This window comes from Miniopterus natalensis, chromosome 19 (assembly GCF_054644295.1).
Source record: "Miniopterus natalensis isolate mMinNat1 chromosome 19, mMinNat1.hap1, whole genome shotgun sequence".
Taxonomy (NCBI): domain Eukaryota; kingdom Metazoa; phylum Chordata; class Mammalia; order Chiroptera; family Miniopteridae; genus Miniopterus; species Miniopterus natalensis.
Genome location: NC_142099.1, coordinates 18,558,600 through 18,572,778, shown reverse-complemented (window position 1 = coordinate 18,572,778; position 14,179 = coordinate 18,558,600). Strand labels below are relative to the sequence as shown.

At 49.5% G+C, this 14,179-nt stretch overlaps 1 protein-coding gene across 1 annotated transcript in view; it reads right to left on the bottom strand.

Annotated features, from left to right (window-relative positions):
• BRINP2 (BMP/retinoic acid inducible neural specific 2) overlaps positions 1–12,286 on the bottom strand; it is a 35,976-nt gene extending 23,690 nt beyond the window's left edge. The window contains exon 1 of the mRNA XM_087828109.1: positions 11,980–12,286. Within this exon, the coding sequence (XP_087684235.1) occupies positions 11,980–12,248 (269 nt within the window). The 5' untranslated portion in view covers positions 12,249–12,286. The remainder of the gene's footprint in view (positions 1–11,979) is intronic.
• Positions 12,287–14,179: the final 1,893 nt, after the last annotated feature.

Genomic DNA, 14,179 nt, shown 5'->3' with positions numbered 1-14,179 from the left:
ATTCCGTCACTGAGAGCTGGGACTGTTCGTATCTGCTTTAACCTACTCTGAATGATGCCACCTCGGTTATGTCAATCTCATATTCCAGTCTGGCAAAATGATCTTCAGTCTTGATTTTACTGGCTGTCTAGATTTCGGTCCCTTTCAGTCACCTGACTTTTTATTGTCTATGTGGTCAAACGTCCATGCCCCCATTTCTCCTCGGTAACATCCCCCTACAGAGCCTCTCCTGTTTTCTCAGTCAAGGTGGGAAATGGTGTTGGTCTTGAAGCCTTGACTTTGATGCTCTGGGATCGTGGTGTGTGAGTCATCTCTGCAGGGAAAGCACCTGTCACTGTTAGGATTTATTTTGAACTATCTGTAACTATAAAATCAATGGCTAGACGAACGCAGGCTACAGTCCGGGAGAGTAGTGTGCAGATTTTAAGTGATAAATCTGATGAATGTATGGAAATTGCAGTAGGAAGAGTTTAATTGAGTAAGACTGCCCCATCTCCCTTTCTTCTTTATCCACTAACTCCCTTCATTTTCTCTTTCCTTCTCAGGATTCCCTACACTACTGTTTTCCACATGCACTCTCAGGAGACCCATCACAAAAATAATGAGCATTTATCTTGAAAGAAACCAAATTTGCTTTTTAGTTATCACCAAAGAGTTCTATAAAGAAAGGCCCATTTCTCTACCCACTTTACTGATAAGAAAACTGAGGCACAGATTCAAATAACTTGTACAAGTTCACACAATTAGAAGTAGCAGGACTGCAATTTAAACCCACATGTATGAGTCCAGAGCCTGGAGTCCCAGCCGCTCACTTACTGCTTCATGCACTCCAGTCGCAGGGCATCCCATTCCTTCTGAATGATTTCCTTCTCTTAGCGCATCCTTATATGTGGCTGATGGCGTACTGGGAGCTGGAGATGTAGATATGATATAAGACGTGTTTTTTGCTTGAAGGAGCTCAGAGCCAAGTGAAGAACAAAGAAGGTTAGGAAAAGGAAGGGAGGGAGGGACAGAGGGAGGAAATCAGATTGAAGGGAAATCATAAGTAAGAATAACTTTTCAAGGAGTCAAAAAAGACTTCAGAGAGAGGTAATATTTAAGTGGGTTTGAAAGGCGAGTAGGAGCTCGGCTGGTGGAGAAAACGGAAGGGGCTTTGCAGGTAGAAGGAATGGGACTGGACAGACACATGGCTCTGAAGGAGCCTCCGTGTCTGGGCCAATCCAGAGATGTTCACAGAGACTGGAACAAGAAGAAATGGTGCGGTAGGATCAGTGATGCAGTCAGTGCCGTTGAATATTTGTTAAAGTAGTGAAAGGGTGAGTTTGGAAGGGACTTTCATTCTAAAACAAACAAAAACAACACATTTGGGTTTTATTGTTTGGGCACCAAGGGACTCACAGGAGACTTTAGGTAGGTTGGATTGGAGAGGAGAGAGAAGTCCAAGTGGTAAATGATGAAGCCAGGAGAAGAGAGAGACTGGATTCTGAGATAGAAAACCACTCCCATGGCGAGTGGGGGTGGGGAAGAGGCAGGAACTCCAGCAGCCTGGTGGCTGGTCACACCAGGGAGCACAGCAAAGGAGACAGGAGATACAGATAGTAAAGTAGGAAACAGGACGAGTGCTGTGTTGGCTATGATTCTAGCACAGAAACCAAGTCGTGCTTGGGGCTGTTGGATGGAAATTGGCTTTGTGAACACGCAGGAATGGAACTGCTCAAGCCCAGGCCTTCCTGGGGATTTGTAGACTGCTTGTCTGCATTGGGTAGGAAATAGCTGGTTTTAGATTCAAGCAGCAGGCATCACTGGGTTCTGACACTGTCACCTACGTCGCCGGGCTTCCTTCCACACCCACGGGCTGTTTTTGCAGTTTTGGCCTCTTGTCCCAGGCCAACCACTGTGTCTGTGGTTCCCAGACTTAGTCTCCTGGCCTTCAGCCGCCCAAATGGACACCACCCTACTAAGTGGTCACAGAAGACTAAGGACTGTGTTCTCAGCCTCTAGAGCCACTTCTTCCATTGAGTCTCCTTTGGGCATGAGTTTCTAGCTGACATTCAAGGACTTGCATACCCGGGTGCCTTTTGCTCCACAGTCTTTATCAAGCTCACCATTTGGAACATCCACAGAGCCAGCTGAGCGAGAGGCTGCCTCACCACGCTGGAGTTTACCTCTGTTACTAGTAAACCAACTATGGAGCTTATGTCGAGGGATCATTAGGCGGTTCCATGCCTACGTGGATCCAGGGGATCTCACTCCCCAAAGAGCCTTTCTTCCTGTCCCTTCGCCGTCACCAGTATGTCCCCAGATAAGGCTCAAACTCTCCTGGCGCACAAGGAAAATGAGAATTTTCCTGGCACTGGGGCTGGTAATGAAGGCTTGGAGCAGGGCTGGTTCTGGGGACCAGAGCTCCTGCCTGGCCAGTGAAACTTCTTGCTCTGACTCATTCTGACGTCCGGAGCTTGTTTGTTCTTTGCAGGCAGAGGGAGAAAGAAGCACATTTCTGGGCTCAGGGGAGAGCCTGACACTGTGTGCAGAATAGGGGCAGAGGGGAAAACACTGGGCAGCGAGAGCTCTGCCTGATTACTGCATTGTCACCAAACCCTGTCCCAGTATAAAATCCCCAATATACCTACAAATCCTGAAACTGACTCGGGAGTCCAGCCCTGGGTCTCGTTCACAGCTCCATTGGAATCCACAGTGTGCTGTGCATGCTGAGGGCAATCGGGGGTGTGACCCAGAGGACATACCAATCTTGTCACTGTAAGAAACTCCAAATTTACCAAGTAGCCCAACAAGCAGAGGTTATTTGCAGCACCAAAATTTCTTCTGGCTTTGTGAAAATATCCTTGAAATAGACGTCACTTCCAAGTAGATACTGGTGTTTATAGATCAGTAGCTATCTGACCCTAAAGTCAGAGGCTAAAGACTGACTCCACACTGAAGCTTTATAAGCCAGGCAAAAAATAAGACACTGTATTTTGGAAATGGCATGCAGTATCCTCCAGTAGGGGATTCGAGTTACAGAAATTCAGTTTACACCACACCCTATGGAAACACGCTGGCTGTGGAAAACCGACTCGTACAGAGTTTGCCACGGGTGAGCTGCTCCAGGCAGGTTCATCTGTAGCTTCCTCCCATGGAGGGCTCCCAGGATCCAGGTGCAGGTGGAAGGCCGGTGGAGAGAACCACAGGACCTTTGCGTGGGATGTGCCACCCTCTGGCCCCTTGAGGCCCACCTTCTGCCTCCCAAGGTTCTGTTGGAATGCCACCAAGAGGAACAGGAGGGACAGGGCACAGGTGGTTACACCTGGAGGCACCATTTTCCCCTGGGCAGTAAGAATCCAGGCTCAGATCCTTTACTTCATTCAATAATAACAACTTAATGGTCAAGTCCTCTATTGTATGGGCTGAGTGCTGGCTCTTCCTCTTACCAGTCATGTGACATCCTCTAAGTCTCAATGTCTTTATCTGCAATGTGTGTGTAAAATAGCATCTCCCTTGTATAAGTGTAATCATATATCACTTAATAAAATGTTGGGCATATGATGAGTGCCCAATATATATTAGCTATTATTATTTATGTTATTAATGTTTCATAGTAAAAAGAGAGTAGTCTGCGCTCTTTCCCTGAGTTAAACAGAAACTTTGGCCAACTGACTTGCCTTCCTAGAACCATCTATTTTCTTTGCACCCTTCCTCCTTTTGTCCCACAGGGAAATGGAGGAAGTTGGTGACAGACTACTGTCCTGTGGTCCACGTTTCAATACTGTGTCGAGTCCATGCGCCAAGCTCCCTGCTCACAAAAGGCTCCTGTCCCTTGGATACCATGCCCCCCAGTGGACAGTGGCTCTGAGGGTTTCCTGTCCCTCACTCGTGGAGTGCCATCTGAGGCCACGTGGCAGCCCACCCACACCACAGCCACGCCCTCTGCAGTTGCCTCACTAGGATCGGGCAGATCGGGCCCATGGACCAGGGGCTCCAGTTGTCTTTAATTCGAGTCAGGGATGGATTGTGAGGGTAGGGACCCAGGTCCAAACCTTCATCTCCGGCGCAGCTTTAAGGTAGCAAATCTGTCCCACTGGCCCTCAGCCCCTGTTTCCAGTCCCCGAGGGGAAGACAGGCGACAAGCATGGGAACCAGACCCCACACACCGCACTTTCCTGCTCCCAGGCCACTTCCAACCACTTGCCCCAGGGCCCTTCCTTGAGGGCAGCGCTCCTGAGGCCCGGGCTGTACCCCATTCATGCCGTGTCCCCAGCACTTGCGGAGTGGCCGGTACCCAGGTGCTCAATAAATGTGCCCAGTAAATACAGGCACCGTGTGCCACTCACTGTTTTGAGCTTTCTCTGGACTGAAATAATTTTCTTGTGGGAGATGTGGGAAGCCCTGAGGTGGGATAAATGTGGCAGAAGCTGAATAAAGAAAAAAAATTGAGATTCCCTGACCCAGAAAAAGCTCTTCTCTTGGGAAGAAAAAAAAGAAGAGCAGGAAAAAGAAGAGACCACATGACTAGCCAGAGTCCCTGTCTGCCTGCACCTGTGTCGTGACAGTTTCTAGGTGAAGCCTGCCTCATTCCCTTCTACGTGTACATGTCTCTAAGTAGCAATTCATTCATGAATAAAATTAATTATTTCTCAAAGCAAAAAATTAATCCTCTATCTCTCTGCCTGACTGGCTCAAGATCTCTCTACTAAATCTCAGTGGAAAATAAAACCAGCTCGGCCTTCCGCCCCGGCCATCCTGCATTCTTCTTTCACCTCTTGCACCTGTCTGTTGTCTCATTTATTCTTTACAGACTATCATTGCAATCCAATTTCAAGCCAGGGGAGAAAACCCGGGTATAGCCCCCAAAGGCATGGGGAAGTGTGGGGTGAGAGTCATTTTGTCCTGGGGGACCCTGGGACTGGCTCCCTGGGAGTCATTCTGACGGCCACCGAGGGCCGAATCTACCCCTCAGTCACCGCGCACGTCCTCAGTGCGCCCCTCCCGCAGCACTTGGGATTGGACATGCCCATGTGTTTTTCGGGGTGTACGCTGTCACTCAAACCGGGCTGCTGAATTCCCAGAAATCACTGAAGCCCTGTCCTCTGTCTCTCCTAGCCTGCTGTGGCGCCCAGAATGCTCTGCACAAAGAAAATGCTCCATGAATACCTGTGGGAGGACCGAGTGAGCACATGCTAGGGGTGGTAAGTTTCTCCTGAATTCCACTTTTTCAGCGTAAATGGTGCTGGAGTTTCAGTTGAACCTGTCGGTTTACAGGATCTTAAAGCACTGCGTGCCATGTCCTCACTCGGGGAACAGTCACCCACGAGGGGAATGGGCCCTGCCCTGCCTTCTGCAGACATGCAACGGCTTTTACTTCATTTACTAGCCCCTCCAGGCGAGTGTTTTGAAACTGGGTCCTGGAAGAAACCAATGTCTAAGGGAGCCTTTTGGCATCTTGGAGGGACGAGATACGGTGGAAATAACACAGCGGGGCAGAGCAGGGGGACAAGGACCCAGTCACGGGCATCTTGACATTGACATCAGACATGTGGGACTGGCTGCGCAGTTCCCGAACCACCCCTCTGTCCCCGTGCCTTTGGGTATCCTGTCGACCACGCCGTCCACCAGGCTGTCCGCCTGGAGAGTCCCACTCATCCGTCTGGGTTTGGCCCACACGCCACCTTTTATTCCAGCCTCCCGTGACCTTTCCTTGCCGAGTGACCTAGCGCTTTCTCCAGATGTGCTTACCTGTAAGTTCCCTCGGATCAAGAATGGTGTCCTCCTTGTTCATGGTATATTATCAGAATCTTCTCGAAGCAGGAGCACAGAGTCGGCCCTCAAAATTGCTGATTGAATGAATATTGCTCTTTGTAGACCCTTGAACTATAGTTCCTTGTTTTGTGCCATTTCTCAGTCAGTCCTTTGTGCACAACGGGAGCTCCATGTAGGTCTGCTGCGCAGGTGTGTCATCTTCCATGACAGAGACGGGGACAGGCCTCTGCAAGGCCTGAGTCCCGGGCCCATGCCCTTGTGGGGCTCATCTCCAGATGCTTCTGGAATGAAACCCCTTGGGAGAGATTTCACGCTGGTCTACCATCTAGATGACATATGCCATGTCAGCGGTATTGTACATTTAGCCAGCACGGAACTCTTGATTACAGCAAATTCTCACCATTTTCTTCTGTCCCTCTCACCTCTGTGGCCTGAGAAAGTGCCTGTGACCAGGACTGCAGGCTCATCAGTGCCGTATCGCCTCTCATTTTGCTCTGTTTTCCTCTGGTTTGTGCACCATGCCTTTCTCTCCTTCCATCCCAATGGACTCCTTCGTTGTCAAAATAGAAACCCAGTGAGAAGTTCAGAGACCAACCAGTTTAGTCGCATGACGGTCATTTTCCAGGAGACCTCCCCTCCTTCCCTGCCTGTGGCACCCGCCTGAGAACCGGGGCTCCCCTCGTGGTTCCCTGCAGCTGTGGGGCGGCCTTTCTCTACTCCCGTAGCTGTGATGAGAGCCTAGGAGATCGCTGGGATTCACCCAGGCAGACCGAGGTTGCCTTTGGTGGTCGTCTATTTACACGGACTGTGATCTCTTAATTAGAGATGGTGCCTCTCCCAGGGTGTGCTGTTGATCCAAATCCATATTTGTTAGTCTGCGAGAAGTGGTCAAATGATAAGTCAGCTTGGAGCTCCTCCGGTGATTGCTTCCACAGCTGCTCGCTGCTTCCTCGCCTCCCCGTCTCCCAGGGGGCACCCACAGGCCTGTTCTAGGCCCTCCTCTGCTCTTACATTTTTCTCCCAGCTGCCACATCTATTCTTATGAGTTCATGTGCCTTGGCACTAATAACTCCTAAATTTAACCTCCCTTGATTGCGATTCTGTTTCATTTGTAATATCTTCTGTCAATATTCTCACTACCTTCAATGCATCGTGGGAGATGTTGCCTTCCCACAAAGCCTTCTGTCTGTCCACCCTGGTCATTCCTGCTCTCCTCTTGGTCTCCCGAGCACTAACCAAACACAGGACTTCTCAAGCTTTAACGTCATGCTGTTCGTCTGGCCTCTTGTGAAAATGCAGATCCTGATTCCGTAGGTCTGGGGTGGAGCCCTGTGGTTTTTACAAGCCCCAGGTAAAGGCCGAGGCTGCTGGGTCACAGACCACACAGGGAACAGTCTGGGTCAAATACTTGTTTTCCTATTTCTCACTTCCCTCACACGTAAGCTATTGCCATATCTTATTTCCCATCCTGGTGAACTGCAAACTGGTTTTCTTTTCTAAGGGTTACTGTGCTGGTACCTGCTGAAAACTTCTTTGGCCTTAACTGCCCCTGCTCACCACCTCTTCTGATTCTGCGCCTGCTAGTCCTGTTGGGTGTTTCCAGGCGCACCTGCTAAAACACATTCCTGCCTCAACACCTCCTACGTTGGGGCGCCACTCCACCCTCTTGGCTTTCAGCTTTGTTCTTCTTTGGTTCTCAAAATTTACAAACTTTGCCCAGAATATGATCAGAATGTCTTTTTTTTGGTCAATGAAGATATCTACTTAATGTATTATGTTTTGTTTATTTTCCTCCCAAAAGACTTCTATTGTATCCCCAGATCCTTCCTTTCTAAAAAAGAGGCAGCCTAGAAATGGAGGTAATGTTGACGAAGGTCAATAATTTGGAATTACACCCAGCCTTGCTTTCCTCCCAACCACCATGTTATACTCATGGTTCTGTAAGGTTTCTAACTTTCTCTCCTAATTTTAATTTATTCTTTCCGAGTTTTAAGTGTTTCATCATAGTGGCTTGGATTTTTTCCAATCCCATGATTATCTCTCTATTAAAGCCTTAATACAAAAAGAAATAAAAAAAAAAAAAACCAGACTGCTCATTACTTTGATTTGTAGCAAAGAGAGAATGGAACATTACTGCTAGAGTGTTTCGAGAAACCATATTTACATTTGCATCAGCTCAATTTAGGTGCCTGATTAGGTTGCGTGTTATGATGAAGATGCACTTACCAGTCAGAGGGAAATGGCGTGGTCTAGAGTAATGAGCAGGAGACTTCAAGTCAGGAGCCCCGAGTGCTATTTCTGGCTGTGACACTCTACCTCTATGACCTTGAACAAGTAAGTCTGTCTTGTTGCCTTGGACCCTAATAGCCTCCATCTACCTCACAGGGCTGCTGTGAGAGGTTCATCACCTAAGTGTTTATTACAATAGGAGCTATGGAGTGAAGCAAGGGAGGGGGATTGGGGGTCACAAATGGAATTGGAGATGGGATCTCTGCTCTGATAGCTCTTACCACTAGCCTGTTAATACACAGTGTCTGAGAAGTGGGCCAATTGCCCAGATGTTGGTCAGACAGGGCTGAGGACATGCTAAGAAGTTGGGTAGTGAAATGTAAAAGCTTGCCAAATATTGGGTGAGATGGCCAAGCCATCCTGTTATTTAGGAAGGCTTAACAAGAGTACATATAGTCTTTCTTCTCATAATGGTGCCATCCTGAGGCTGTTCATGTCACCCCTGGGACTAGGACTGGCAGTGACCAACTTCTGTAGGGCATCTTGAGGAAGGCCTGCTTGGTTGGCAATCTCTGATTTTGGGAGAAAGATCTTTTCCTGTGGAGACTCTAAAACATGCTGGGACCGTCTAGCTCCCTCTGTTAAGCCCGCAAGACCAGGAAGAGTGTGCCCAGAGAAGGTCCATTCATTCTTTAGTTGAGTTCCTCTCCCAGCAGAAAGACAGATTGAAGGTTAAAGGTTAGTATGCTTTAAAAAAAGAAAGAAAAAGTGCAATTTGCTTTCTTTCTTACATAAGTTGTTTAAAGCTTAGCCCTCAGCAGACATCACAAAGATAGCATCCAGGGCTTTTACCTTGTTATCATTCTTATACTGGCTAAAATTGGTTGGGCATAACCTAATAATGATAGGTAGTATTTATCAAGCAGTGTTCGAAGTGCTTTACATCAACTAACACATTTAATTTTTACATTAATTTATTAGGTGGACACCATTTTTGTCATATTTACAAAGAAAGAAATTGGTGAGCAAAGAAATTAATAATTTGCCCAGCATGACTCAGCTAGTAAGCAGCAGCTCCAGGCTTAGAACCCAGGTCAGCCGCTCCAGAACCTTCCCTCTGAAGCATGTATGCCTACATGAAAACAAATTTGAAATGGAGAGAGCAGGAAACTCTGGGGGCCCATGCTAAGAAAGATCAGAGCTATTCTAGAACAACCAGACATCCCCTCAAAGTGAGAGCATGTGCTGATATCCCAACAATAATATGTGGGACTCAGAGCTTAGTATGAGAACCTTGTTGTGCGCTAGTTCTGATCTGTTCAGAAGGGAGGGAGGGCCCCCTCCTGATGCGAGAGAGCTTCCTGGGATCTGCACCAAACACTCCAGCCTGGTAGAAAGTCCTGTTCTTCCCCCTCACAGTCCATCCCCTTTCTTCTATGGAGAGCACACATGAATACCATTTACTTTCATGGATCAAAAGCTTTCTTAAAGAATTGAATGGAAGGCTAATTCTGTTTGAGTCTCAATATTGCACCACAGAACATTTCTGATACTTTCTGCCAGCTTTTTCTCTCTCTACCCTCTGGATAAAATGTCCTTCTGGTCATTGGGGTGACCCTCTATGCGTATTTTACCAGTTTTCTGTGACCCTCTTTCATCAGAGGAAGCCAAGTCTTGAATTTGCCACTAGAGATAAAGGGGAAGGGATAAGAGTGAATTCCCACAGGGATAATACGGCCCCTACAACAATGTCCATGGAGCCACCACTCCACTTGATAACTAAAGGCACAACTCCCAGAATGCTCCTGGAGCAGCCATGTGTGACCATTCTTTCGCCCCCCACCAAAGGGCCACAAATCAGAATGCTGCACGCCTGTCAGAATGACTGGTTACTGTTTCCCCAAGTACAGGTTCATGTGCAATAACTGACCCCAGAGAAGCAGAATGGCACCGTGTAAGAGCTTGTCACATTAAATGATCAGAAATCCATTACCGGCTGATAGAACGGTTGATGGTGCAGAAATGATTACAGACCCTCCTCCCCATGGGCCAGCTCCGAGCCGCCGCCAGGCCCTCCTGGCTGCCAGGCCGGGGCTGGGGCTCCATGAGGAGAAAACTCTATCGAAGAAGGAAACTATGGTCAATTCCCTCTAGTTCCTACAGCCCTTGGAAGTGGATGGTGGTGTAGGGATTCTCAGCCTGACGTTTCAATTCCAATATATACTTTTTAAAAATATATATTTTTGTGATAACCGTGCTTCTGAAAGATTTGGGGTAAACTGAAAAATCTAAGGCAAATTAAAACTTATTTTCTTGGACTGGAGGAATTTACGGCTTAAACACATTCAAGGGTGGACTCTCTCTCTCCCTCTCCCTCTCCCTCGCTCAGCTCTCTCTCCGAAGGATGGGAATATAAATTCTTTGATAAAGAGATGCATCACCCTGAATTTATCTTACAGAAATTTTGCAGGCAGAGCATGTCTAGTTTCTTATAGATTTGCTGATAGTCAGGTTGAGGGGTTCTGCTCATCTCCTTTCCCCTAAGCAGTGCTAACTCAGCCACTCCCAGCCTGAGATGGCCGTGCTCGGCCTCAGGGGCCCTGTGTGAATCTCCACTATAGTCTTCGGAGGGTGGCAAGGACCAGACCCGCCGAAGCAGAGAGCCTGAGCTCCAGTCCCTCCCAAGGCCAGACTGGATCTAAGCGCAGTGGCAGAGAAGTGGCCTGACAGGTGAGCTGGGCAGGTACTCCTGTGGCAGGATTTTGTTTCTGTGTACCTCTGTACCCATGAAGCACCAGCCCCTCAAATACCCGATCGTGTCCCTTCATCGTCTACATGTGCCTATGAGAATCATGTGCCAGGAGACAGACCTCTATAAATGTCTGCTCTTACCATGTGGGAATCTTCCAGTGCTTCTAATACCCGAAAACCTTATTTCTGAGACCCCATACTGACATAAACAGATGCCATGGTTATTGCAGAAGTTTAAAAAACAAACCTCTTGGAAATAGAAAAATGTCTAAATATATTTTAAGAGCCCAAATTCTGGAGTCTGACTAAAATCCTGGCTCACCATTGACTAGCTGTGTGCCCTTTGGCGAGTTCTCTGGACCATAATTTCCTCATCTGTAAAAAGGGAGATGAACTGTTCCTCCAGCAGAGCTGCTGCACTGTCTCGGCCGGGTGGCTCCGCTGGTTGGAGCGTCCCCCCAAACACCAAAAGGCCGGGGGTTCCATCTCTGGTTGGGTCATGTTCCGAGGCAACCGATCGTTGTTTCTCTCTCACATTCATATTTCTCTCTCTCTCCCTCTCCCTTCCTCTCTCTAAAATCAATAAAAATAAAATAACCAAGTTAATGTACATAAAGTGCTCGATCTAGCAAGAGGTGCACTTGTGGGAGCCCCGAGGTGAGGATTTCAAGGCGCCTCCTGCTTTGGAAGTGCTGATCCAGCAGTGGGGATTTTTGTCCCTGCTTTGTCCCTTGTCGCGTGGACCAGGTGGGTCTCATGCTTGGCTTTCTGCTAGCTCTGATGTTTCTGAGGACCGGCTTGAGGGGCCAGGAGGACACAGCCCGTTTCCGTCAGCAAGGCCAGCTGAGGCTGCGGTGCCGACAAGGGGGAGGACAGGCTCGTCCGTGACCCCGCAGAGCTCCAGAGACCTCTGAAGCAGAAGCCGGACCGCTGCTGCCTTCATTTGCATGTCTGCGTAATTACAGCTCATAAAAGGATCTAACCCGTTAGTGAAAACCCGGCCCCCGCGTTTGACACTGGCCGCACGCGGACTCTATGCCGCCTCATTTGTCCGCAATTCATAAGCAACAGCACCTATAAATAGAAACCCTTTTGCTAAGTCCCCCGGGAGGCAGCAGCAGGTCCTCCAGCCTGTGCGTTTTCTCCTTTCCTTTCTTAAACACCCGCACGGCAGGCTTCTGAGCTGCCCGCTGCCCCGCCGCCCCCTCCCCGCCGGTGCGCGCCGTCGGGGGGCCGGGCGCTCACCTGTAGATCCTGTACCTGGTGGTGAACCCCTGGCGGTGCCGCTCCACGAAGTCAGCGTAGTCCTGCGCGCGGTGGAAGGGGCCCCGGTCGGCCAGCAGCCAGTCCAGGGGCGGCCGGCCGGCCGAGGACACATGCTGCTCGGGGACCACGGCCGCAGCCGTGGCCGAGACGGCCAACACCCAGCCGGGGAGGCCCAGCGCCAGCAGGGTGGCCCACGGGGCCGCCGCCAGCCGGAGCCCTCTAAGCCGAGTGCCGCGCTGCCGCCTCATGCTTCTCCCGGGCGGTTGGTGTCTTCATTCTCTCGCCACGCTCTCCCGCTCCGTGCCGCTCCTCCAGGGCCCCTGGAACCAGAGAAGCACACACGGAGATGTCAGGCGGACCCCGGCCTTAGCGACGGCCTGTGAGCGACAGAAGTGGCCAGGGCCCGTCCTGGGGACCCTTTATCATGATAGCGCGTCTTCATGCTACGCATGAAGCTAGGTGGGGACGTGTATCTCATTTAACTCTTAAACCAGCCCTACAGGAAACGGCCCTGTCATCATCTCACAGAGGAGGCGACGCGGTTTAGAGAGATTTGGAAGAGAAGTGCCCACGTTCAAGTAGCTTTTAAGCGAAGAAAGCGGAATTTTGAACTCAGCTGGCCTGGCTCTTAACAGTCATTGGGTATTGCTTCCATGTTCCCAGTGTTGACCCAACACCATCCGCTTCTGTCTTCCCCTCTCAAAAATGTTCGCGGTGTTTCAGGAACAGCCTCACAGACCCTGTGCTGCCTCCAGAAGTTTGAGGTAAGCCCCATTTTTCAGGGGGCGAACTGTGGGCAGAGAAGTAGTGATGTCCCACTGGGCTATGAAACTGGGCGGATTGGACAAATCGCCTTCCTTCTCTGGACTTAGTTTTCTCTTATTGAAAATAAAGAGGCTTTGAACATCCGACCCCTTGTTTTACAGAAGATGTTGCAGGGATGGAGTTCGAACAGGAATCAGATTGCCGGTGACCATCATCAGAGAGCCAATCCTGCCTGTTCTCTCGCCTCACCGGGCAACATGAAAGCTCCCCGAGGGCAGGGCTGTGTCCTAGCCTAGCTCCTGAGAATGCACAGAGCTCTGCAGAGACCCTTCTTGAAGGAATGAATGAGTTCATTCCCTGTCCTGTCTGAGTAGAAGGAAAGATGCCAGGAAAGAAGACCTTGGCCATCAAAACTCTTGGCTTTCTTGTGACTTATCACAAGCCTTTGATTTCCAGTGGCTGCACTTGGTCTGAGGATAACTGCAGCCTGTATAAACCCCTGGGCAGATGCAGGGGACTGATTGACTCTTGTGGGGTTCTTGCAATTGCACGCATTTCTTCATTCTGTAATTTCCAGCACATGCTGTGAGAGCCTCACCCATCGCCCTTCACCCAGCTCCACTTCAGTGTGTGCTAGAATGACTTCCAACCCCCAGCACCTGCACTTTGTGGCTTTAAGGGCTTTCTCTGGCTACCAAAACCCAGAGATAGGCTCCCTGAGGATGAAGTGAGGAGTGGTAATTTCCTGGCACTTCCAAAGTCCTGTAAGGACAGGCAAAGTAGGCTTGGGCATTTGGTTCACAACCCCTCCCACAGTCTCCCAGTACACTCTGGGATGGCCCCATTCAACAAAACCACCAGACATCCCTTGGACATCCCTTGGAGCCCTGAAGAGGCTGCCTAGAGGCTGGGTTACTCCTGGATACTCCAAGCCTAAAGGCCAGCCCAAGCCTGAGAAGTCCAAGACTCAGCACCTGTACAGGATGCTCTCAGAAGTGTTGCAGTTCCTGCTGATGGGGTGGAGGGACAGAAGCACGAGTGCCTGGACCTCCAGAGTCGCTCCTACACTCCAGCTTGCAGGTGACCACTCACATGGGCTGGGTGATTCTTAGAAGTTGCCCCAGTTAACGCTCACATTAAGAGAGCTGTAGCACATTATTTATAGTTTTACATTTCACTGGGACTCAGAGATGTTGAGCTGCTTAGATGCACAGGTAGAATATGAACCTAGATCTGGCTCCACATCCAGACCTCGCTAAGGCGTGCGGTGCTGTGCTAAGGAGCTAGAACATGCCGCAAGACAGACCCAGACTTGATGGACTGGGGGAGAGAGGGGCCAAAAGAAGAGTAACGAGGCAGCGCCTGCCCTACCGGATCTTAAGAGATATTATAAAATTCCAATAATTAAAATAGG